Source organism: Strix aluco, chromosome 17 (genome assembly GCF_031877795.1).
Source record: "Strix aluco isolate bStrAlu1 chromosome 17, bStrAlu1.hap1, whole genome shotgun sequence".
In the NCBI taxonomy this organism is placed as follows: domain Eukaryota; kingdom Metazoa; phylum Chordata; class Aves; order Strigiformes; family Strigidae; genus Strix; species Strix aluco.
The window spans coordinates 462,805-485,715 of NC_133947.1; the positions used below are offsets into that span (position 1 = coordinate 462,805).

At 66.3% G+C, this 22,911-nt stretch overlaps 3 protein-coding genes across 10 annotated transcripts; 2 read left to right on the plus strand and 1 right to left on the minus strand.

Moving 5' to 3' along the window:
• Window positions 1-5,944: 5,944 nt before the first annotated feature.
• On the plus strand, window positions 5,945-16,059 carry ZNF335 (zinc finger protein 335). 7 transcript variants are annotated; one of them, XM_074842870.1, is made up of 28 exons: window positions 5,947-6,062; window positions 6,578-6,809; window positions 7,193-7,466; window positions 7,863-7,940; window positions 8,135-8,464; window positions 8,610-8,744; window positions 8,826-8,984; window positions 9,085-9,343; window positions 9,450-9,627; window positions 9,711-9,823; window positions 10,030-10,048; window positions 10,256-10,372; window positions 10,460-10,536; window positions 10,651-10,811; window positions 10,919-11,148; window positions 11,229-11,337; window positions 11,415-11,509; window positions 11,645-11,928; window positions 12,040-12,175; window positions 12,246-12,635; window positions 12,723-12,865; window positions 13,175-13,314; window positions 13,742-13,845; window positions 13,977-14,054; window positions 14,181-14,264; window positions 14,419-14,484; window positions 14,653-14,734; window positions 15,203-16,059. In XM_074842870.1, exons 1-28 carry the CDS (start codon window positions 6,010-6,012, stop codon window positions 15,319-15,321), a joined length of 4,245 nt encoding a protein of 1,414 aa, XP_074698971.1. In that variant the 5' UTR covers window positions 5,947-6,009; the 3' UTR covers window positions 15,322-16,059. The 7 variants fall into 7 exon arrangements, with proteins under 7 accessions (XP_074698979.1, XP_074698971.1, XP_074698972.1 ...); XM_074842871.1 differs by having other exon boundaries at window positions 13,745-13,845; XM_074842873.1 differs by having other exon boundaries at window positions 11,256-11,337.
• Window positions 16,060-16,145: 86 nt separating this feature from the next.
• Window positions 16,146-19,441, plus strand: LOC141931108 (uncharacterized). The gene is made up of 2 exons (XM_074842879.1): window positions 16,146-17,909; window positions 18,210-19,441. Exons 1-2 carry the CDS (start codon window positions 17,739-17,741, stop codon window positions 18,732-18,734), a joined length of 696 nt encoding a protein of 231 aa, XP_074698980.1. The 5' UTR covers window positions 16,146-17,738; the 3' UTR covers window positions 18,735-19,441.
• A 122-nt stretch (window positions 19,442-19,563) lies between these two features.
• Window positions 19,564-21,780, minus strand: LOC141931196 (E3 ubiquitin-protein ligase RNF182-like). Of its 2 annotated transcripts, XR_012625523.1 has the most exons (3): window positions 21,600-21,780; window positions 20,333-21,152; window positions 19,564-20,228 (listed from the first exon to the last, which is right to left on the minus strand). XR_012625523.1 is itself a non-coding variant. In XM_074843061.1 (2 exons), the coding sequence occupies exon 2, from the start codon at window positions 21,124-21,126 to the stop codon at window positions 20,401-20,403; it is 726 nt and encodes a 241-aa protein (XP_074699162.1). In that variant the 5' UTR covers window positions 21,127-21,152; window positions 21,600-21,780; the 3' UTR covers window positions 19,564-20,400. The 2 variants fall into 2 exon arrangements, 1 of the variants encoding a protein (XP_074699162.1); XM_074843061.1 differs by having other exon boundaries at window positions 19,564-21,152.
• Between the last annotated feature and the right edge of the window lie 1,131 nt (window positions 21,781-22,911).

The window sequence follows — 22,911 nt, forward strand, 5'->3', positions numbered from 1 at the left end:
CAAAGAGCAGCGTGAACAGCCCGGCAGCCCCAGGCAGCCCCAGGCAGCCCCAGGCTGTAGGAAACGGGTGTGAGAGCTCCAAATGCCGCAGGGCTCTTGTAGCGTGTTGTGACTTGCTTTGCCATAAACTCACTCCCATCCCTTGAACCTCATCTTGTCTCAGCTTTTTCCTCTTGGCTTTGACTAACTTTTGTTCTACCAAACTTTCCCCACCCGCCAGGAGTGGGCATGTGGCGCGTTCTGGCTCCCGTGGGCTGCACGGGGCAGCGCCCAGACTGTGCGGTGGCTTTGGGAAGGGGCGTCAGTCGTCCGGGGCCACCCCCTCTGGGGTGACCTGCTGGATCAGGCCCCGCAGGCTGTCTCCTGCACCCCACAGGGGTAAGGCTGGGAGGGGAGCGGGGCAGGACCGGGCTGGGCGGCCGCTGGCTCCTTAAGGCACAGCTGCGGCACTGGACCGTCACCTGGCACGGCATGGCACAGCACGGGTGGGCAGCGCTTTGTTCCCTGGCGGTGAGACGGGCACGGCAGCTGCCTGCTAAAACGGGAAGGGCAGCAATTGTGACAATGACGGCGAACCTGCCTGTCCGGCACGCGAAGGGGACAAGGCAGTGCCAGGAACCTGCCGGCTGTCAGCCACAAAGCGGCTCAGGAGTAAGGAGCGGAGGTTTGTAGAAGGTGAAATATGGGCAGAACTGGTTGTATTTAATCGTAAACTACAAGAAGCAGAAGGAAGAGTGGTAGATGCAACATGCTCGGATTTCAGTAAAACATTTGACAACTGTTCTAACGCTTACTGCCAAATTAATTCAGAGCAGCTCAGTTGTCAACACAGGCATATGGACAAAACCCAGGCAGCCCGGGAACGGCAAACGGCCTGGCCCTCAGCCGGGAGCTGCGGGGCTGCGGGACCCTCGGGGCCTTTTAAAACCTTTGCTGCAGGCGCCGCGGGAGGGGAGGAAGGGAGCCCGGGGCTGCAGGAGTGCAGGGGCCGGGGTGAGCTGCCGTGCTGCTGGGGGAGGAGAAGGGCCGGAGAGCACCCGGGTGAGAGTCACCAGCCCTTCGGGAGCTGCCGAGCCCCACTGGCACCTCCGGACACCCCGCGGCAAAGAGCAGCCCCAGGGCCCGGCAACCCCCTCCCACGGGGCAGGGCACCGACCAGACCAACACCGTGCTCCGGCCACTGCCCAGTGGGGCTCAGGACCGCTGCTGTGCGAGAGCCACGGGGCCCTTCTGGCCTCCGAGGGGGCCCGGCTGCAGCCCTGGCACAGGCTGGGAGTCCCCCTGTCAGCCCCGGGGTACCGAGCTGCCCCGCTCCATGGGTGCTCGGTGGGACAAAGCCCTGCGCAGAGGATGGGAACAGCCCGGCACAGCACGCATCTGAGGCCTCTGGGGCCCTGCTACACACACAGTTCTCCTGCCCACCTTGTTTATTTTACTTATATTTCAGTAATTTGCTGATTACCCTTTTTTAACTAACCAGCAGTGATGAATCAGCAACACAGGAGAGGGTGGAAGCCGGCGGCCTTGGACCATGGCTCCGAGGTCTCAGGTTCTGGGAAGGAAGCCACAGGATCCCTCCAGAAAGGAAAAAATCCAACCAGCAGCAGCAGCACTTCTGGCAAGCGAGGAGGGGCCGGGCAGGGCTGCAGCCGTGGCCGTTTGCATTCAGCAGCTCCAAACACACCCTGGAAAGGCCGATGATGGTCCCGAAGCCCTGCGGGAAGGGCAGCCACGGCTGCGACCCGGGTGCAAGACAAGTCGCGCAGGACAGGCAGCGTTGGCACGGCTCAGCGCCGCCGTTGCGAAGGACAGCGGGCACCGGCGGCCCGGGAGGCGGTGGGACATGAGGAGGGACACGAGGAGGGACACGAGGAGGGACACAAGGAGGGCCCCAGGGTCCCCTCTGGCAGGCAGGAGCACCCAGCAGAGCAGTCACCGGGGTGTCGGCAGGGAGCTGGGCTGCACGCTCTGTCTGGAGCTGGCCCAGCCACGCAGCGCTGCCTCGGCCCAGGGAGAGCCCCTCTGTGCCCAAAGCGCAGCTGCCAGCAGCGCTGCCCATCCCGGCTGGGGCCAGCGAGCCACCTCCAGCCCAAGGGACCTTGCGAGGATGTAAGTGTCCTCGCCACGGGCTTTCGTTGGCTCCTCCGAGCCCCCGGGGAGCAGCCGGGAGCGGCTCCTGCCTGTCTTGGGAGCGCCCTGCCCAAGGCCCAGGGTGGCATTACAGCTGAGGCCGCGGCCACAGAAAATGGGGCATTATCCTACGAGGCTCCCACCAGCACCCCGGGAAGCAGAGATCCCAGCGGGAACAGCCGGTTCCAGCGGGAGGCTGCTCCCCAAAGCACCGGTGGCCCAGCAAGCCCCGGGCAGAGGGGCCGGAGTGGTGCCCGGCGGGAAGCTGTCCCGGCTTGCTGCCACCCTGGCACAGAGCAACCCCCCGGGAGAGCCCCAGACACCTTCTTCAGGAGCCGCTGTTGCTGGGAAGGAGCTGAGTGGTGAAGCAATCTGGTGTGAAGAAAAACCCATTTCCTGCAGCAAGGGCTGTTTTGCTCAACGTTTTACAAAATGTGCTGATGCAACTGCCCTTCCCAGGTGGGATATAAATATGAGCCTGGTTGATGTGGATTAATGCCCTGCAGCTACACAAACATTGCCAGCAATGTTTTCTTTAAAAACAAAAAAGGAAACAAGGGGGAACAAACAGCCCGGACAACAAAATCACTGGCGGTGGATGTCCCGGGGCTCGGGTTGCAGGGAGGCCGGAGGGGCTCTGCCCTGGGCACAAGCCACCACCTATTCTGGGACACTGACCGAAGCCATTAGCTCACAGGGAAGCTATTGTGGGAGCAGGACAAGCCCGAGAGGCGGGTCAGCGTGGCAACCAAACCGCCGCTGGGGCCGGGGCAGACGCGGCGAGAGCAGGACCCCGACCCCGACCCGGGTGGCTCAGTCTGCACGCTCTCACCCTGCCCCGAGCCGAGGCAGCTCCTGCCAAGCGCCGGAGCCAGGCTGGGGAGCGCGGAGCTGGGAGTCCTCCCTCCGCCCGGGGTAGCCCCACAGCACAGCCGATCAACTGGCCCGTTAAAAACCAGCCCCACATCCCACTGGAGTCTTATCGCTTCATTCTCCAGGCACAAGCGTTTGTGTTGTCTTCTCAGCCCGTTCCCAAAAGGCCATTAACCTGGCTCTCCCCCCGCTAAGGTATGTGGACACGCATCCAACGCGAGCCGCATCCATTTTTGGATTCTCTTAAGCCTCTCGCTGAGATTTCTTTGTGTTTTCTTTGGCCCGCAAACGATCTCAGGCCCGGAAGCCGCAATGTCAGAGCATTATCAGAGAGGAGCTGCACCTCCAGAGCAGAGCATGGGCACTGGGCTTTGCCTGGCTTGGAAATTCTCTGCTCACCCCTGCTCGGGGGCACACAGCGTTTTTAAAAATAGCAGGTTACCCATCTCGGTAAAGCTCCCGCCGGTACAATCCCTTGAGAGAGAGGACATGGGGTATCTCTGCAGGGTAACAGGGAAGCTTTAAGAAACTTTCCATCAATAGAGCCATCATCAGGCATCCACACCAGCCGGAGGCTCCCAGAGCTCAGGCTGCTTTGCCCGGAATCATCATCTGTTGGGAAAATCCTTCACTTCTCTTGGACAGCAGCTGCCTGAAGGCAGAGAGGAAACCTGCCAGTCCGACACAAATCCATCCCGTTTCCTCCACCTGAGAGGCACCTTTTGCCAGGGGTTCCTCTAACCCACCCCCCCAACAGAAACACGGAGCTTCCCCTGCAGGGAGCACAGGGACACCCCAAGCCCACAGACAGAACCAGCCCCACGGCTGGTCACAGGCAGCGCCAGGCTCCTCGGGTGTGAGCCACAGAGCTACGGAGAGGGGACATTGGAGCAGGGACATCAGCCACAGGAGTCCCCCATGAACTCCCTGGCTCCACTTCCCCTACAGCAACTGCAGAGCTCCGCAGCGTTGCTTTAAACAGGAGTAATGGGGTAAAAAAACCAACCCCTTTGGTCTTTCTTGGCTTCTGGCATGAGGGTGATCGCAGCAGCTGGCTGCGTGCGGGGACGCGGCGCCCGAGTGACTGTCAGGCAGTGCTGCGGCAGGAGCACTCGCGCAGCCAACCCCGCAATGGGTCTCACTGATGCTGTCTCCCTGTGATAGACGAGGGAATAAACCTTTCAAGGATGTATTTAATTAGCTTGAAAAGCGGCCGGAAGATGCACACGCGCCAGGCTGGCGGTTCAGCGGCAGCTCCTCTGCTGCCTCTGCCGGACATGCGGCGCCTCTGGGAAGTCTCACTCGGGGCAGGAGGCGCCGGACGGACATGAGGGACCTGCAGAGCCCCACAGAGGGACCCCGGGCTGAGGGGGGTGAACCCACCCACTGCCCTCCTCACCCCAGACCAGAAGCACCACCGCAAACAATGCAGAGTCCTGATCCAGCCCACCCTGCTCGTCCAACACCCGTCTGCTCGCATTTCTGGCAGGCTAATTCCGCGCTCGCAGACCGTGCCAGATGAGACACTGTCTGTCCTTCCGCAGCTGGCACCACGTCAGCACCAGCTCCGTACTGGCCGTTCTGGCCAGCGAAACAACGCAACTGCCCGCCCAGAGCTGCTCTGGATGGAGCCGCACTGCGGGCTGGCTCGGTCCTGGTGACCCCGGCACGTAGCCAGGATGTGGAGCCTTGGTCCCCCTTGCTCAGCCAGCGCGTCCCTGCGCCGGGTACTGAGCAGCCAAGTTTGGCCCAAACGTGTCCCAGCCTCAGAAGAGCGCAGGCAAGCACGGCTGCCTTTCTTCCAGAAAAAAAAACTGGGATAGAGACATTCTCAGTAGCACCACAATATGAGAAAACATCGGTGTGAGCAAGGAGTCACCCAAGCCAGGGGCTCGTTAAAGACGCCAGCATGGAGCAGGGGCCAGCTGGGCCAGAAGAGGCCGAGCCCAGACCCTCCATCCACAGCTGAGCTTGGCTGGGGGAGACAGCAGAGCACCGGGCCACCGCACCCGATGGCACTGCCGGAGAGCAGGGGCAGCGACAGGCTCTCAAGCGCATCCCTGCGGGGCTGCCACAGTGGCAGAAGGTGCTGGCAAAGTCCCACTGCCCGTGGTGCGCCGGGAGCCCCCGGCCAGCCCGGAGCAGCCCCCAGCTCGTGCGCCCCAAGCACGGAGGTGCTGCCAGCAGCCAGCGTGGCTGACCCAGGCCCGCCAAACTGGGCGCCCATCGCCACCCGCGGCAGCGTGTAAACCAGCCCGGAGGACAGACTGTGGTTAGAGCGAGAACAGAGGAAGATGGCTCCTGTTCAGCTGCAGAACTGCCATCAAAAGAGGCAAGTTTGGCTTCTGTAAGACAAAGCAGACCTATAGCCGGTGGCATTCCTACACCGGACAACGAGGGAGAAAGTGCTGAGCTGTGCCGCCACCGCAGCTGCGCACGGCAAGGCCCCGGGCCCCCGCAGCTCGGCCATGGTCGCTCCGGGGGAGGGCGGCCCCAGCGGGGCCCGCAGAAACGACCACGAGCTGCGCGAGGCTCCGTCCCACCGCGGGCTACAGAAACGGACCCGGATCGCCGGGGCCGGATAACACCGGCCCAGGTGCGGACGCCCGGGCGGGGGGACGCGCCGCCGGGACAGGGCCGGGCACAGGCCACGGTGCTGGTCGGTACCGCTGAGTCCCCGCCCCACCCCAGGCGGGATGGGGCCCCGACCGCGGCTGCAGGGCTCGGCCAGCGCAGCCGGGCCGGGAGCGGAGCCACAGTGCCCCCAGCCCGCCACTTCCGCTTCCGCCTTCTCGTCACGTGACGGGCGCAACCCGGCGCGACGCCGACGTTCAGGGCCCGGGCGCCACTTCGTGACGCCATGACGCACGGCCAACGGACTTTCTTCCTGATCCCTCCGCGCAGAAAGTAGTCCCTGGCGGGGCGCCGAGGCCTCCCCCAGCCCGCGGGCGGGGGGCGGCGGCGGGCGGCGCTGCTCGGTACCGGGAAGCGCCGGTGGCGGCCGGAATGCGGAGCGCGTCCCCGCGGCGGCGAGTCCCCCAGGCGGGGCGGGGGCCGCGGTAAGTAGTCCCGGCGCGGGGCCCGCGCGGCCGTACCGCTGCGCGGCGCGAGGGCGGGGGGGCATGGCGGCCGCCGTGATGCCGGCTCCGGCGGAGGCGCGGCGGGGCCGCGGCAGGCCGGGTGAGGGCGTGGGCCGGCGGGCGGGCGGCGGCGGTGGGCCCCCTCGCCCCGCGGCAGCGGCGGCTCCCCCCGCCCCGGCGCCACCGGGGCCGCCCCGCCGTGTGCGCGCGCGCGGAGGCGGCGGGGGGGACCCCGCGGCAAGATGGCGGCCGGGGGCCGGGCAGGGCCGCGGGGCATGATGGGACCGGGGGCGCCGGGCGGCGCCGGGGCCCCCCGTGAGGGCGGCCGAGACCCCCGGGCATGGGCCCGCGGTGGCTCCGGCCCCTCCGCGGGTGCCCCGAGGGCCGGCCCGGGCCCCCGCGCCGGGCGAGCCGGGCCCCCCGTGGCGGCCGGGGGCGGCGGGGAGCGGGCGGCGGGCTGCGGCCCTGACGGCGGCCGCCGCCTCCCCCCGCAGGTCGAGCCTAGGCGGCCCCGGCAGGGCGGGCATGGAGGAAAATGCGGTGGAGAGCAGCAGCGACGCGGCCCCGCAGGCGGTGCGGGAGGAGCCCTCCGAGAGCGGCCTGGGTGTCGGGACCTCGGAGGCCGTGTCGGCGGACAGCAGCGACGCCGCCTCGGCCCCCGGGCCCCTCTCCCGGGCAGATGACTCCGGTGTGGGCCAGAGCTCCGACAGCAGCGGGGTCTCCTTGGTAGGAGCTAGCGGGGAAGGTGGGGCGGCAGCCGGCTTGGGGGAGGGCGGGCGACCGCGGGTCTGGTTCCTGAGGATTTCTCTAGGCGTTTCTGGCAAACTGGAGCTTCGGGAGTCAGCTCTAGCTCGGCAGCCTTGGCAGGCACAGTTACGCTGCCGGTTGGGTCTCTGCTCGCCGGTCTGAGGAGGAGAACCCTCCCTGGTAGCAAGAGCAGCCCTGGAGCTCCAGGGGCCTTGGCGATAGCAGAGGAATTCCTCTGACGCTGTTCTTGTCAGTACTGCAGTGATACACCGGTGCCGTTTGCATATGCTGCCTCCCCCACGGGCCTGGCCTGGCAAAGGTCTCTCAGCTGAGCTTTTCTGGCTTCTTTTTCTTTCCACCAGGAAGAGGTGTCGGAGAGCAGCTCCAGCACAGATGCCATTCCCCGGATTTACCTGCCAGATTCATCCTCCATCGCCCAGTCCACCTTGGTCTCCAGTGTCTCCACCGTGAGCCAGTCCATCATGGTGTCAGAGTCTCCACAAGTCCTGGTCCACTCCAGCGTCATCACTGATGGAGCCACAATCGTGTCAGACTCCACCGCGTCCACTTCCTCGGACCTCGGTTCTGCTATCGACAAAATCATTGAGTCCACAATTGGGCCTGACATCATCCAGAGTGAGTGTGTGCTCCCAGCTGGGTGCAGCAGGCCTGACGCTCTCCCTCCGCAGTGTTCTGCCTGCAAACGGCTTGGGGGGCTGGGGTAGGGGCTGGGAGCTGCTGTGCCAGACCCGGGGAGGTGAGGGGGGAGATACATACATGCATATGTATGCACCTTGCTCAGTGGGAGTTTCTCTTCCTGCCTTGCTGCGGTAGCTGGAGGGTTTGATGAGGAGCTCGTGGCTGCAGTGGCTGCTGGACAGCCCTTCCTCTGTCTGGCTGCTCCTTCAGCCGTGGTGCCAGCAGCCCAGACCGTCCTCGCCCCTTCCCACTTGTGTCTGAACCTGGGAGAGCCCCAGTGACTCTACAGCCCCCATGCCTGGCTCTCACACTCTGCTCTCCTCTTCCTCACAGGCTGCATCGCTGTGACCAGCGCGGAGGATGGCGGGGCAGAGACTACACAGTACCTCATTCTGCAGGGGCCCGATGATGGTAAGGGAGTGTGGCGGTGGCTGTCTCTGCCCCTGAGCCTTGTCTGCCACGGCCCCTGTCCGAGTCCCCGTGGACATGCTGACTGTTGGGAGCTTGTTACCGAGCCCATGTTCAGCTCTGTGCCTCAGGTGTGGATGCAGCTGTGGGTGCAGGTGAGGGTCTGCTCCTTGCCTGAGGTGGTGTTGGTGTTTCAGGTGCCCCCATGGTGTCCCAGATGGCCACTTCTGCTCTGGCCAACAGCTTGGCGATAGAAGGTGTCGCTGATGGACCTACCTCCACATGCCTTGAGCAGCCTGGCCCTTCGGACCCTTCCGAGCAGCTGGAAGTGCTGGAGCTGCCCACGCGGCCAGATCGGGCCCGAGAGGCGGATGGTGGGCAGGAGCTGGACCAGCCGGACATGGAGACCCTGGAAGAGATGATGGAGGTGGTGGTGGTGCAGCAGTTCAAGTGCAAGATGTGTCAGTACAAGAGCGTCTCCAAGAAAACGCTGATTAACCACATGAAAGAGCGGCACTTCCAGCCAGGTGGGTGCTGAGGGCTGAGGACGGTTCATCTTGCTGCAGACGGGCTCTGCTCTCTCTGGGGAGGAAACAAGGGGAGGAGCGTGGGTGAAAGGACCTGTTCCACTTGGCGTTTGGTGAAGAGTTTTTGTTCTGTTCTGTGTGGCAGTGGGTTCAGCTGTGGCTTTGAAAAAAGGACGTCTGCGAAAGGGGGGATCTGCTCCAAAGAGTGCGGAGGAGGAGGTCCCAGAAGAAGAAGAAGACGACGATATCATGGATGCTGGTGCTATTGATGACCCTGAAGGTAGGACACCTCCTCCCTACATCTAATGTAGCTCAGTCTTTTCTCAGTCTCTGTCTGACCTTTTGGGCCACTTATCTCCAGAGGACAGTGACTATAACCCAGCTGAGGACGAGCCCCGTGGGCGACAGCCCAAGTACAGCCGCACTGTCCCCACGTCCAGCGAGGAGAGGCCGCGTCGACGCCCGGGAAGACCCCGCAAGTTTCCTCGTCTGGAGGACACGCCCCAGGACGTGCCTGAAGGTGAGGGACGAGGGCAGCAGCAGCCCCATGCTGGGCTGGGGCAGGGAGTGGCGCACGAGGGAGGGCGTGTGAGGGAGCTGTGCCACACTCTGTCGGGCAGGAGGGGAGGTGGAGCCCTTGGTGACGTCCCAGAGCACGCCGAGCCCCGAGCTGCAGAACTCGGAAGCGGCCAGTTCCTCTGGCCTGGAGAACGGGACCGGTGAGAGCCTGGCGGAGCCCGGCATCAGCCAGTCCGACTCTGAGAACAAGGACCCTTCCTCCAACACCAGCCCCGAGGAGGCAGACCTCATCCCCAGGAGGCGAGGGCGGCCCTCCCGCCGTTTCCTGGGCAAGAAATACCGCAAGTACATGGGGCGCAGGTGAGGGGTGTGTGCCGAGCCGGCGCTGGGCCCTCTGGCCTGTGCCCAGGGCTGGTCCAGCCCCCACCAGGCCCCGCAGCTCTGAGCCGCACTTCTCCTCCCGCAGGTACTACTACAAGTCGCCCAAGCCCCTGATGAGGCCCTACCTGTGTCGGATCTGCGGCTCGCGTTTCCTCACGCACGACGATCTGCGTTTCCACGTCAACTCGCACGAGGCCAATGACCCGCAGCTCTTCAAGTGTCTCCAGTGCAGCTACCGCTCCCGCCGCTGGTCCTCCCTCAAGGTGAGCGCTGTCCGCCCCACTCCCGCAGTCTCCAGGGCGGCTGGTAGCCCCAGGGCTCATGGCCCCTGCTCTCCTTCTCTCAGGAGCACATGTTCAACCACGTGGGCAGCAAGCCCTACAAGTGCGAGGAGTGCAATTACACCAGTGTGTACAAGAAGGACGTCATCCGGCACTCCACTGTGCACAGCCGGGACAGGTGAGGGCAGCGCGGTCCCGGAGAGTCCCTTGTGGCCTGGCTGGGCGGCACTGACGCTGTTTCTCCTGCCCTGGGAGGGCAGCCCCAGCTGCCCCTTCCCCTGCCCTCCGGCCCTTTCCAAAACAGGCAGTTTTGGTGTCTGGGTACAACGAAGCTCAGATTTGGGATGTGGCTGACACAAGGGGGTTGTTTTCTCTCTTTTTCAGGAAAAAGAGAGCTGATCCGGTGAGTTTGAGTACCCTGTTGGCTTGTCTGTCAGCACTGTTGTATGGGAAGAGGCATGTCTGGGTCTTCCACAAACTCTTGGTGCCTCGTTGAAGGCAGTGTTTCTGGATCACCTGAGGAAAGGCAGCCCAGGTCCTGCAGTGGGGAGAGGGTAAGGAAACCGGTGAGCCCCTCCCGGGCGAGCTCATCTTCGTGCTTTCCCTCCAGCCCCCAAAGCTGAACTCCTTCCCGTGCCCCGTATGCAACCGTATCTACCCCATGCAGAAGAGGCTTACCCAGCACATGAAGACGCACAGCACGGAGAAGCCGCACATGTGTGACAAGGTGCGGGGGGGACGTGGCCCGGGGAGGGGCTGGTAGCGAGTGAGGCTGGACAGGAGGCGAGTGCTGCTTTGCTTTGTTCCGCTGCAGTGCGGGAAGTCATTTAAGAAGCGCTACACCTTCAAGATGCACCTGCTGACGCACATCCAGGCCATCGCCAACCGCAGGTACAGGCCGGCAGCAGCCTGCAGCGTGCCCTGGTAGGGGCCGTGTCCTGGCTCCCCCTCGAAGCGGGGGACAGAAGGTCCCTGCCCATGTGACAGGCGGCTTTGTCCTGACAGGTTCAAGTGTGAGTTCTGTGACTACGTCTGCGAGGACAAAAAGGTGCTGCTGAACCACCAGCTGTCGCACATGAACGACAAACCCTACAAGTGCAGCTTCTGCAAGTACTCCACCTTCCGTGAGGACTTCCTGGTCTCGCACATGGCTGTCAAGCACACGGGTGAGAGGAGCTGCCTGCCAGCCCCGCTGCTCCAGGAGGCGGTCAGGGCCCATCTGCTCTCCCCACTGTCCCTCGGGGACCCCCTGCCTGACTCCCGTGTCCCGCAGGGGGGAAGCCATTCGCTTGCGAGTTCTGTCACTTCACCACCAAGCACAAGAAGAACCTGCGCCTCCACGTGCACTGCCGCCACGCTGACTCCTTCGAGGAGTGGGCCCAGAGGCACCCCGAGGAGCCACCCTGCCGCCGCCGCCCCTTCTTCACCCTGCAGCAGATCGAGGAGCTGAAGCAGCAGCACAGCCAGGTGCAAGCCCCAGCTGAGCCAGAGGCCAGTCCGCCGGTGAGTGCGGTTGCCCCTGCCCCAACCCCTCCCGGTGCTCGCGGGCCCCGGCCGTGCCCTCAGCTCTGTCTCTGACGCAGGTGCCTCTTGGCCCCGTCACCTACCAGGCGGTGCAGGCTGTCACAGGAGCAGAGCCCCCCATCCTCTCGCAGGATTCCCTGGGAGGGGCCACTATCATTTACGAACAAGGCGAGTGAGCTCCTGGGGCAGGGGGTGGGGAGGGGGTGGGCGAGCATGTGCCTGACCCTCCTCTTTCCCCCCCACAGCTGTGGCTGGGTCGGCGGAACTGGCCACGCAGACGGCTCTGGACCTGCTGCTCAACATGAGCGCTCAGCACGAGCTGGCCACGGGCTCGCTGCAGGTGAGGAGGCCTGGGGGGCCTGTGCCTGCCGGGGGCTGCTGGAGGAGGCTTCCCACAGTCTCTAGCTCTGTTCTGCTTCGGGGGGTGTCCCGCAGAACCCTGCCGCCCTCCAGCTGAGCTGCTGTCCCCCCGCAGGTGGCAGTGGTGAAGCAGGAGGATTCGGGAGAGGCACAGGCCCCCTGCGAGCCGCAGGCGCAGGAGGAGGGGGCAGAGGTGGACTCTGAGGAGCAGCAGGAGCAGAAGTTGGTGACGCTGCACATGGCAGAGCCTGGGGAGACGCTGGTGCGGGAGGCTTGCGAGGAGGCAACCCTGGGGGGCTCAGAGCTGCAGCAGATCACGATCCCCTTCGGTGCGACAACGGAGTACAGCATCATCACTCCCATCAGCGAGGAGATTCAGGCTCCCGGCACGCTGTACAGGTTGGCTGGGTGGGAGGAGCGGGGAGATGAGGCGCTGCTGACCTTGAGTGAGGAGGCTCCAGTGGTGAGGGAGACGGGGCAGACCCACCCTGAGCCTGTCCTTTCCTGCAGCGAGGAGAGCCCCGCGGAGAGCTCCCACGCGGTTGTGGTGAGCGAAGCTGTGATGACAGAGGAGGCTCTGAAGGACCATAACAATCACTATATCATGTCATCTGGCGTCCCAGGGAGCCAGTTCCATCACATCGAGGTAAGGAGCTGAGCTTCCTCCCTGCCTTGGGCAGCGGGGTGAGCAGCTGTGACTGGTGTTTCTCTCTCAGCCCCTCAGCGGGGACGCTGCCTTCCCCGCGCCTGCGGAGGGCCAGGAGGCCCAGCCCGCCAGCATCAAGTGGCCCCTGGTGCAGTGTGTCACCAGGCAGCTCCAGAAGGACTCGTCTTTATCCCCAGCCTCCGAGGGGCGGGAGATCTCATCCCCCAAGGTCAAGTGGCCTGCACTGCAAGGCATGGCCAAGAAGCTCTCCTGCAAGGTTTCCACAGCCAAGAAGCTCTCCTGCAAGATTTCCACAGCCAAAAAGTTTTCATGCAAGATTTGCACAGCCATGTTCACGGGGAGAGCAGAGATGGAGAGTCACAAGAGAGCCCACATTGGGCCCAGCACCTTCAAGTGTCCCGACTGTCCGTTCACTGCAGCCCTCTGGCCAGAGGTTCGGGTAGGTTCCCTGGCACCGAGCAGCCCTGGGAGCAAGAGGTTTGGAGGAATGGGCACTCTCTGACCCTCTGCTTTTCTCCTGCCCCAGAGCCACATGGTCCAGCATGCCAGCCTTCGGCCTCACAAGTGCAGCCACTGCAGCTTCGCCTCTAAGAACAAGAAGGACCTGCGCAGGCACATGCTGACGCACACCAACGAGAAGCCCTTTGCCTGCCAGATCTGTGGGCAGAGGTGAGTGAAGCTTGCAAGGCTGTTGCTGCTTGGCAGCATCCTGTACAGAGCTCTGCAAGGCTCGAGAGGAGATGGGATGTTGGCAAAGCACTGGCTGCCCCGACCCTACCCCTGGAGCCGTCCCCTGCAAGAGGGGCTCTGCCCTGGAGCGCTTCCTGCCACGGGTGGACCCGGCTTCGTCTCCCAGGAGCTTCTGCATGGGGAGGTTCAGTGTTGGGCACTGACAGAAGCATTTGGGGTGCTGGGACAGCCTGTGTTGTAGGATGTGTCCATGGTGACAAACTCCCTCTTGCTCCATTCCTCCCGCAGGTTCAACCGTAACGGGCACCTCAAGTTCCACATGCAGCGTTTGCACAGCTCGGAGGGGAAGAGGCCGGGGCCGCCTGCAGCTGCTGCGCCACAGACCATCATCCTGAACAGTGACGAGGACACGCTGGCCACCCTGCAGAGTAAGTCCCCGTGAGGGGTGACCCGTGGGTCTCCCGTGGCCGCAGCCCCGTGTGGGGAGTCGCCCAGCCAGGGCGCCGAGCGGGGCTGAGGGAGGTCGGGGCCAAGAGATTCCTGCTGGCGGTCGGGCTGGGCCGCGGCGGCAGGACCCAACGGACACAGGGAGCGGTTGTGGGCTCCAGAGCTCCCTCAAAGAGGGTCCCAAGAGCTCGGGGCGTTGCGGGAGCAGCTCGCGGCTGAAACGGGAAGCGGCCTGTGTGGTCTGGTGTGGAGCTGGTGTTTTGCCCATAGTGACCTCTCATTTCCTTCATGTTGGGAGAGTTTGGTTTGACTTTTGACCTTTTGTGTGGGCACCGGCCAGGGGCTGCTGTGGCACGGGGCCGGCCGGCAGCCCCGGCGGTGCCCGCAGCAGCTCTCTCTGCGTTGCAGCAGCTCTGCAGTCCGGGCAGGCGGTGCTGGCTCCTGAGCGGCTGCAGCAGGCTCTGGGGCAGGAGCACATCATCGTCGCGCAGGAGCAGAGCGTCGCCAGCCAGGTGAGTCGGACCCGTTGCTCTCGTCCTCCTGCCCTGCCCGGCTGCTCCCTGCCGGCTCTGCGGGCTCCCTCGGCGGAGGGCTGGTGCTCGGGCTGTCCCGCTAATGGGGCTGGGCTCTTGCTGCACCACAGGAGGAGGCTGCGTACATCCAGGAGATCACGACTGCAGATGGACAGACAGTACAGCACTTAGTGACCTCCGACAACCAGGTGAGGGGGGGCTCGTCCCCGGGTCCCGCACGGCTAGAGCGGGGAGAGCTGGGGGAAGGTGGGGTGTAAACGGGCAGGGGCCAGGCGCTGGTGACCTTTTTTGGGTGTGAATCCCTGTGTTTGCAGGTTCAGTACATCATCGCCCAGGATGGTGTGCAGCACTTGCTTCCCCACGAGTATGTTGTCGTCCCGGAGGGACACCACATCCAGGTGAGCCCTGGGCTGGCTGTCCCCTCCGCGCGGTGGATGGGGCTCATGAGGGTGCTGCCCGCAGGGCTCGGCCTCCTCCCTTCGAGCCGTGGCTTTGTTTGGGGACGGGTGCCTGCTAGCCCTCACCCAGCCTCACTGCGGCCCTTGTCCCCAGGTCCAGGACGGTCAGATCACCCACATCCAGTACGAACAGGGCAGCCAGTTCCTCCAGGAGCCGCAGGTGAGGGGCCGGGCGCGGCGGCTGGGCTGAGGGGCCGCCCCGAGAGGGTCTCTGAGCCCGCAGCCAGAGAGCGAGGGCTGGGAAGGGAAGGGGCAGGGGGTTGTGACTTGCTGCAGCGCTCCAGGAGGGCCCTGCCCCTCCCGGACTCCCGCTCTCCCCTCCCCGCAGATCCAGTACATGCCTGTCTCACCCGAGCAGCAGCTCGTCACCCAGGCGCAGCTGGAAGCAGCGGCACACTCGGCAGTCTCAGGTAGGACCAAGCCCTGGGCTGAGCTTTGCCAGAGCTCTGGCCATCGCCTCCCCCTCGGGGTCTTGGGGCGCTGCTCCTGCCCGGCGGTTCACGGTGCCTCTTAGCAGCCCCTGAGCGCCCACGGCCCGAGCCTGGCTCTGCCTGCAGATGCTGCTTGCTGGCTGTAGCCAGGTAGCCCAAGGGCTAGGGTAGGCCAGGCTGGGTTGCCACCTTGCTCCCTGTCGTGCTCGGTGTGGCGGGGGGAGACCTTCCCTGGTGCAGCGTGTCTGTGCCGTGAACACCCGCTCCCCTCACTGGAGCAGTTGCCATGCTGGGGGGTGCAGAGGGGGACACCCCGATGGGTGTTTATAGCATTAACGGGAGCCGGGCTCCCCGCCGGAGCCCCGTACGCCTGCCCCTTCCCCCGGGGGGGCCCTGGGCGGCCGCCTGCTCTCCTTGGAGGCACCGACCCCCCCCTCTCCTCCGCAGCGGTGGCTGACGCCGCCATGGCCCAGGCGCAAGGTGTCTTCACCGCCGAGGCCACGGCCGAGCAGCTGCAGCAGCTGCAGGAGGGGATCCACTACGACGTCATCACGCTGGCCGACTAGCCCCGGGCCAGCGCCGGGACACCCGTGTGCTGTGCCGAGGGGCCGCGCCGGGCGGGAGCCGCCTCAGCCAGCCACTTGCCTTACCGCTTCGGGGCTACCGGGGCTGTGCCCGAGCGTGCCCCGGCCCTGGGCCACGGGGCGTGGGCAGACGGCTCCGGTGCTGGCCTGGGGCCGGTCTTTCTGCCTCTTGCACTTGATGGTCTGAAATCCCTTTTCCCAAACCGCGGCGGCGTGGGCCGCGCTGGCATCGGCGGCTGCCGGGCCCGCGAGGAGCCCGGCCCCCAGCACAGCCGTCCCTGCCCGGCTCCTCCGGCCTGCGGGCAGGCGGTGGCAGGGCTCCGGCGGGGGGAACCCCGCGAGGCAGAGCTGGAACAGATTCTATTTTTCTCCTGAAGAGGGATGGACTCGAGGTGGTTCGTAGCTGGGGGTGGGAGGGCTTCGATTTGGACATTCTCAAGCTTTGACTGTGCTTATGAATAAAAAGGGATTGAAACCTGCCTGCGCGCCTGCCTGCGGGCCCGGCCCGCTGCCACCGGCCGCCTCCTGCCCAAGTGACCTTGACTGCGGGGACGCCAGCCGGGCATCTGCTCCGACGGTGGGTTTGGGGCTGGAGTCATGAAATTAATCGAGTGGTAAACAGCCTAAATCCCGTGTAACTCTGTCCCGAACTACACACGCCGCCCCTCCCTGAGCGGATTGTCTGGAAGTATTTACATGTGATTATAACAGCTAATCTCAGAGTTTTAGTTCTGTGCTTTTGCATTAAACTGATTATCTGCGGAGGGGAAAAAGGCCTGAAACCACCCAACTTCAGCAGGAGCTGCCGTGAGGGGCTGGAGCCCCGCAGCTGGGGGCCTGTGTGGCGTCACTGGGCTCGGGGACGGCTCCGGGGCTTGTGCTGCGAATGGAGCTGTTGGGGAGGGCCCAGGGACCCGCTGTCCCTAAGGAGCCCACTGCTCAGCACCCAGCGCGGGCTGGGCACCCTGACCTGCCAGAGAAACGGGCTGCGGGTGGCCCCCCCCACCTCCTCGGCTGCTCACCCCGGTGGCTCTGGTCCGTCTGTCGTGCCAAGGCGTGCTGGTGCCCACCCGGCTGTGGCCGTGGCTTGCTCGGTGCCCAGCTGTGCTGGCCGTGGCGGTGCGGGCCGTGGCCCCCCCTCCAGCTGTGCAGTGCGGGGTTAAGGCACGCCGCGGCAATCCGCTGGCGCTTTCATAGATTACAGCCCCATTATCTAATAAAGCGGATCCGCGGCGCTGCCGGCGGCGCTGATTAGGGCCGCAGGATCCCATGGGGACAAGGTTACGGGGCCGCTGCGAGGCCGAGGCCAGGGCTGGTCCCCTCCCGGCCAGCGGCGCAGGCCCCTGGTTGCCCCACAGCCTCCACGCTTGGGGCTGCCAAGAGCAGGGGGCCAGCCCGCGGCGGGGATGGAGCCGGGATGGACGGGACCGGGGCTCCTGGCCACGGCACCCGGGGAGCTCCGGGCGTGGGGCAGAGCGGGGCTGCGGGGTTGGGACCCCTCAGCACCAGCACCTCGGCCCTTCCGCTGTCACCAGGGAGCCCAGGGCTGCAGCGCGGCTCATTAGCACCGGTGACCTTCCCCTTCCCGTCCCCGGCCAGCGCTAAGCGGGTTTGTTACATATTTAATATCCTGAGAGCGTTATTAGTCGGTATTTAACGATGGATACAACCTGTGGGATAATCCCAGTCTGAGCGGGGAGGCGCAGCGGCAGGAGTCGGGGGGGTCGTGGGCTCTCGGGGGCCCCTGGCATGGCTGCCCCCGCCCTGCCGGCGGGCAGGAACACCCCACTACCTGCGGGGCCACCCAGGCAGAGGGTCCCCAGGGCTGCGGGGCCCCTTCTGCTTCACCCCTCCGCAGCCGGGAACCCAGCCGGGGCTTGGGCGAGGAGCAGCGGGCTCTGGGGCAGCACCTTGTGCCACCCGCAGCCTCCTGGGCCCTGCACAAGTTCTCCCGCCAGTCCCCAGCCCCCCGACCTGGCCCACTGCAGCATGGGGGGCTCCGCTGGCCAGGGCTGGGGGCAAGGACAGGGACCAATGGCTCTTGGCACTGCAGTAGAGTCCCACGTGTGCTGTGTCCCACATCCGTCCCCGTGTGTGCTGCGTCTCCATGGGGCTCCCGTGGGCCCCGTGCACCAGCCCCAGTGCCGCTGCCCCCCAGCTGAGGGGGGCTGGGGTCCTGGCATGGCTCCTGGGCACTTCCTGGCTGGTGGCAGGCAGGGAGGGACGATGGTCCCTGCCAGTCCCTGCCCGACATGAGCCAGGGAGGGGGGGCATCGGCTGCCCCAGATCCCGCTGCCACTCCTGTGGGTGCTAATACCCCCTAATCAGCTGTCGGTCACCGCGGACCCCGGCAGCTATAAAACACCCGGGAGCAGCTCGCCGGCTCCTCTCCCTGCAGCATGGCAGCTCCTCGGGGTGAGGGGAGCCCAGGCCGAGAGCTGGGAGCCTGCGGGGGGCCCTGGGGAGCTCTGCGGGGCCCCCCTCCAGCCCTGCTGCCCTGTTCCTGCCCCTGCCCCGTGCTGGCCGGCTACAGTCTGCTGCCGCCCCCCCTGAGCCTCTTGGCGCCCGCGGTAAGTGCCACACGGCAGCTCCCGGGAGACCAGGACGTGAGACCCCTCCTGGGACTGGGCTGGGTGGGGTGGTTGGGGTCGGGGCTGGGGACCTGCTGTCCCGGGCTCCTTGTACCCCCCCAGCAGCTTCCTGCCACCCCTGCACCCTCCAGCACCTTGGGGTGCGCAGGGCCGGGCATAGGAGAGGACAAGGACGGGCAGGACCCAGCAGGGCCGAGCCCCCACGTCCCCCAGCCCCTCTCCTCCAGCCACGGGTGCCCCCTGCCCCATCCCCCCCTGACCCCCCTGTGCCCCCTCCAGGTCTCATCACCCTACGAGGTGCCGCCAGTGCTGCTGCCCGGCACCGGGCTCTGCCCGCCCTGCTGCCGGCTGCCCCTGCCCACGGAGCCGGGGCGGGCAAAGGCGGCGGCGGCGCGGGAGAGCACCGGGGCACTGAAGGCCTGGCTGGCGCGGCACCCCAGGAACCCCTACCCCAGCAAGGGCGAGAAGGTGATGCTGGCCGTGGTCAGCAGGATGAGCCTCACCCAGGTCTCCACGTGGTTCGCCAACGCCCGCCGGCGCCTCAAGAAGGAGAACAAGGCAGGCTGGGCCCCACGCGGCGCCTCGGACGGCGAGGACAGCGAGGGCGAGGGGGCCCTGCCCGCTGCCCCCCCCAGCCCTGACCCCAGCCCCATGCAGGGTGGGTGCGGGGGCAGCCCCGGGGCAGGGCCAGGCCCTGGGCAGGGCAAGCAGCCCCAGAAACCCAAGATCTGGAGTGTGGCGGCAATGTTGGCGTCTCCCCCTGGTGAGGGCAGGTCCCCCCCGGGGGTGCCGGAGCAGGGGTAGTGCTGGGGTTGTCGCACCGTGTCCCCCAGGGCCGGGGGGGGCCGGGGCTGTGACTGTGGGGAGGGGACGGCCCCACAGCAGGGCAAGGCAGGACAGACAGCCACGGGGCCCTGCAGCTGCCTGGGCGAGGAGAGAGGGAGGTGAGGTCAGGGCGGGATGTCGGGCACTAATAAATGTGGCTCTGACCTGGAACTCCTGGTGTTGCCTCTCTGCGACAGGGATGCAGCATCTCTACTGCCCCCGGGGAGTGGGGCAGATCCTGCCCCGAGCCCCTCTGGCTGCCCCCAGCCCATCCCCCTCTGCCCGACAGTGACGTCCCCACGCTGCCCGAAGTGGGACCCCCCCCCCCGCCACGCCCGGCCAGGCTGCCGGGGTTCACCGACCCCACCACCAGCTGTGGTCCCTGAGGGGCTCCCCCCTGCAGCATTTCCAGGCGATATGGTGCCTCCCGATGTCCCCCCCCATCTCCCCTCCCTGGACATTCAGGGTCACCCATGGGCTGGGCTCATGCGTGTGGTGCAGGACTGAGGTGCCCGTCCCCACCAGCACAGCCCTGCACCATGGGGAGCACAGGGAGGGACACACAAGGATGGTGACACATGGGCAGCCCCGCACACAAGAGGTGTGGGAGGGAGTGGCAGCACCCGTCCGCTCGCTGAATGGGACAGTGGCTGCCAGGACCGGGCTCGGACCTGCCAGGGTCCCCCTGACCCCGGGGCCAGGCCCATGGGAGGTCACTCTGTGCACCCCCGGGGTGACAAGGGGGCCAGGGGAGGTGGCTGGGAAGGGGAGAGGGGACCAGGAGCCCTGGGAAGGCACGGACACGGGGCAGAGCTGTACGCTGGCTTTTAATGTTCCTAAGAACTAGGAAACAGAAATCAAAAATAGACTTTGCTCTTCTTGATAAAAGTAATAAAATGGTTAGCGGTGTTAAATTAATCCTTACAAAACAAAACCCAAGGAGGTTAAATAAAGCCCGGAGGCTCCGCATAAAAACCACAACGACTACAAAACAGCTGCAAAGACGTCTTTACACACCAAAGAAACTCCTCCTCTCCGCTCCCCCATACGGTACACAGCGTCGGCGAACACGGGACTCACACACGTGGGAAAGAAACACGGATGCGGTGGGAGCAGCCCCGCGAGGAGCACGGGCGCCGCGGACAGAACTATTTACACTATGGACACAGAGCTGTGCTGGTGCCAGTCTGGCCACAGGAGCCCCCGGGCTCTGCCCGTCCTTCTCCTGCCGGCGCTGGGCTGCGGCCAGCGGCAGGGGCCCCTCCAGCCGCGGCGCTCGGCGCCGAGCACTCGCGCTGCCTTAGCTGGGGTGAGTCTTCTCCCGGCTGCTGCTTTGCTCTCAGCCCAGCTCCCGCTCTTCGTCTGCTGAGGAGGAGGATGAGGAGCTGAGGGTCCGGCCTGGACGCACATAGGCTGCACCGCGCTCCTGCAGCCGCTCGGGTGGGGGCTCCCGCTGCCAAAGCCTGCGCTGTTCTGCAAGGGAAGGCAACAGGCGCAGAGCATCTCCCCGTGGTGCAGGCAGGCCTCCACGCCGTGGGCCAGCCGTGGGTCAGCCGTGGGTCAGGGAACAGCCGTACCCCAAGGGACAACACTCCAAGGTGCCCAAAGCCTCCCTGGTGTGGGCACAGGGCTGGGCCTTGCAGGGTCAGGAGTGGGGGAACCCAAAGACCTCCCGGCACAGACACTGGCAGAGGCTGTAGACGATGCAGAGGAGGAGGGTGGAGGGCACGAGGCTGACCAGGACGATGCCCAGGCTGTGGTGCTCGATGAGCAGGAGGTAGATGCCGAAGGGCAGGGAGCTGAAGTAGAGGAGGCAGAGGACGCCCAGGATGAAGCGGGGGACGGCTCGCCACCCCCAGGAGCGGCACTTCTGCCCGGGGCCGTGGCAGGGCAGCGCGCCCAGGCTGGCAGGGCGGTACAGCCGCACCACCTCCAGCCCGCCCAGGCCCTCCGGCGGGGCCACGTCCTCCGGCACCTCCAAGATGGTGACGACCAGGCAGTCGGGGCCGGACGCGGGCTCCAGCACACTGGGGCAGAGGAGGACTTCGGGGGACCGGGGGGGACCCCGCTTCTTGGCCCGCTCGCGGCCTACCAGCAGCGCCAGCGCCTCACCGTCGTCCTGCAGCCGCTGCACGTCCCCCCCGGGCACCGGGCTGTGCCGGCGGCAGAAAGGGCAGCGGAGTTGGCGAGGTGACGCGTCCCCCAGCGCCACCATCTTGCGCAGGCACTTGGCGCAGAGGCGGTGGCCGCAGCGGAGCAGTTTGGGTCTGCGGGCGCGGGCGTCATAGCGGCTGTAGCAGATCTTGCACTCCAGCTCGGGGGCCACGGGTGCCGTCGTCTGAGGCACCCGCTCGCCATCCTGCTGGGCCATGCTCCCCCCTGAGGGCCGGCTGGGGGCTGGGGGGAGATGGCAGCCGCTGTGAGCGAGGGCTTGGGGGCAGGTTCCTGGGCCCTGCCCCGCACCCCTCGGGCAGGGTCCTGGTCAGACCCGGGCTGTGGTGGCGGAGTGGGGCCGGGGGAGCTGGGCACTGGCAGCAGCCCCCTCCTGGGACCGGCACAGCCCGGCTCCAACCAGCGGCCAGTGCTGCCAGCGCTGGGACTCGCCCCATCTTGGCCTCCGTGTCCAGGTGGGAGGGAGACATCCTTCCCGGGGGGGCCGGTGCCAGGGTGGGAGCCCAAGTCCCGGGTGCAGCGTGTCCCTCCCCGTGCATGCAGGTTCCCCGGGCAGGGCTGGCCCTGGACACGGGGCTCTGCTGGCCCCAGGGACCCCCTGCCCTGCAGCCCCCCCGGCCCACGCCCCCGGGCAGCGGGGTGCGCAGGCTCCCAGCCCTCAGCCCCCATTACCTGCGATCTGCGCCGGGGCTCCTGGGTGGGACGCAGCCGTGGGTCGGTCGCCGGCCCTGCGGCCCCGGTGGGCCAGGCTGCGGCCGTGTCCGTGGAGGCAGGCAGGGTGCCGGCGGCGGTGGCGTGCGCCCCATGGAGAGGCGTGGGGCTCGCTGCCCGCCACGCTGCGGAGGCAGCCTTGGCGCAGGGGCTGCCAGCATCCTCCGCGGCGTTGGCTTGGCAACGCGGAGCGGGAGGCGGATGCTCGGCCGTGCCGGTGCTGTGCGGAGCCGTGGCAGGACAGGGTCAGGCCCACCCGCACCGCAGGGCACAGCAGGGACAGTGGGGTCCCCCAGGCCCCCACCACGCTGCAGCGGGCTTGTGCGGGGGGGGGGCGGGGGGCGATGCGGCTCCCTGCAGCCCTGCTGCCCCTTTGCTCCCAGGCAGCTCTGAGGATGCTTCTTCCCTGCCTGGGGCCTGCAGGCAGTGGCCCCTGGGGCCCTGCAGCCCCCGGCCCGGGGGGGAGGGTGGTCGCCGAGCGGCGTCCTGAGGAACCCCGTGGCACAGGCAGACCCTCTGCCCTTCCCTGGCCTGGGAACGGGCAGCTCCTCTGCAGCCCCAGGGGGAGAAGCTGCTTCAGGCATGAAGTGCCCGGCCAGGAGGGCTCCGCACACCCGTCCCAGAGCCCAGCCCAGCACCCACAGCACAGGGGATCTGGGGTCCAGAGAACACGCCCGGCCCCATCACCCCACTCCCGCACCCCGGGGAGCCAGGGCCGGGGGCCCTTGGGGCCACAGCACTTGCCAGATCCCAGCTGGGCACAGCCAAGCCCTTGGCACAGCCCACTCTGCGGCTGGGTCTCCCCAGCCCGTGCCAAATCCTCACCGCGGCTGCAGCCCTTGCAGGGGTGTTTCCAGCAGCCCCGAGGGGCAGCAGCAGCAGAGACCCCCCCCCAGCCCAGGGCTGAAGGCAGGTGGTCAGCGCTGATCCCGCCCCCCCAGCACGGACAGGACAAACCTCCCTCCCGCTGCGCTGCCGGGCAGGAGGGCGGCAGCGACCACCCACCATGGGCAGCAGCGCTTGGGGGGGCCATGGTGGGGACCCCACGCAGCGACGGGGAACCCAGGGACAGCCCTTAGCCCAGACACTGCCGGGGGGGTTCCAGCCCCTCAGTGACCGGGTCACACCTCGCTGCCCTCAGCCCCCACAGGGCGCAGGATAGGGCACATATGCTGGTTAACAAGAAAATTACCTTTTATTTTTTCTTCATGCAGGGCTTTACTCTATTTGCTGAGCTCCGTGAACTGCCCAGGTAATTAGTGCCCAGGCCCTA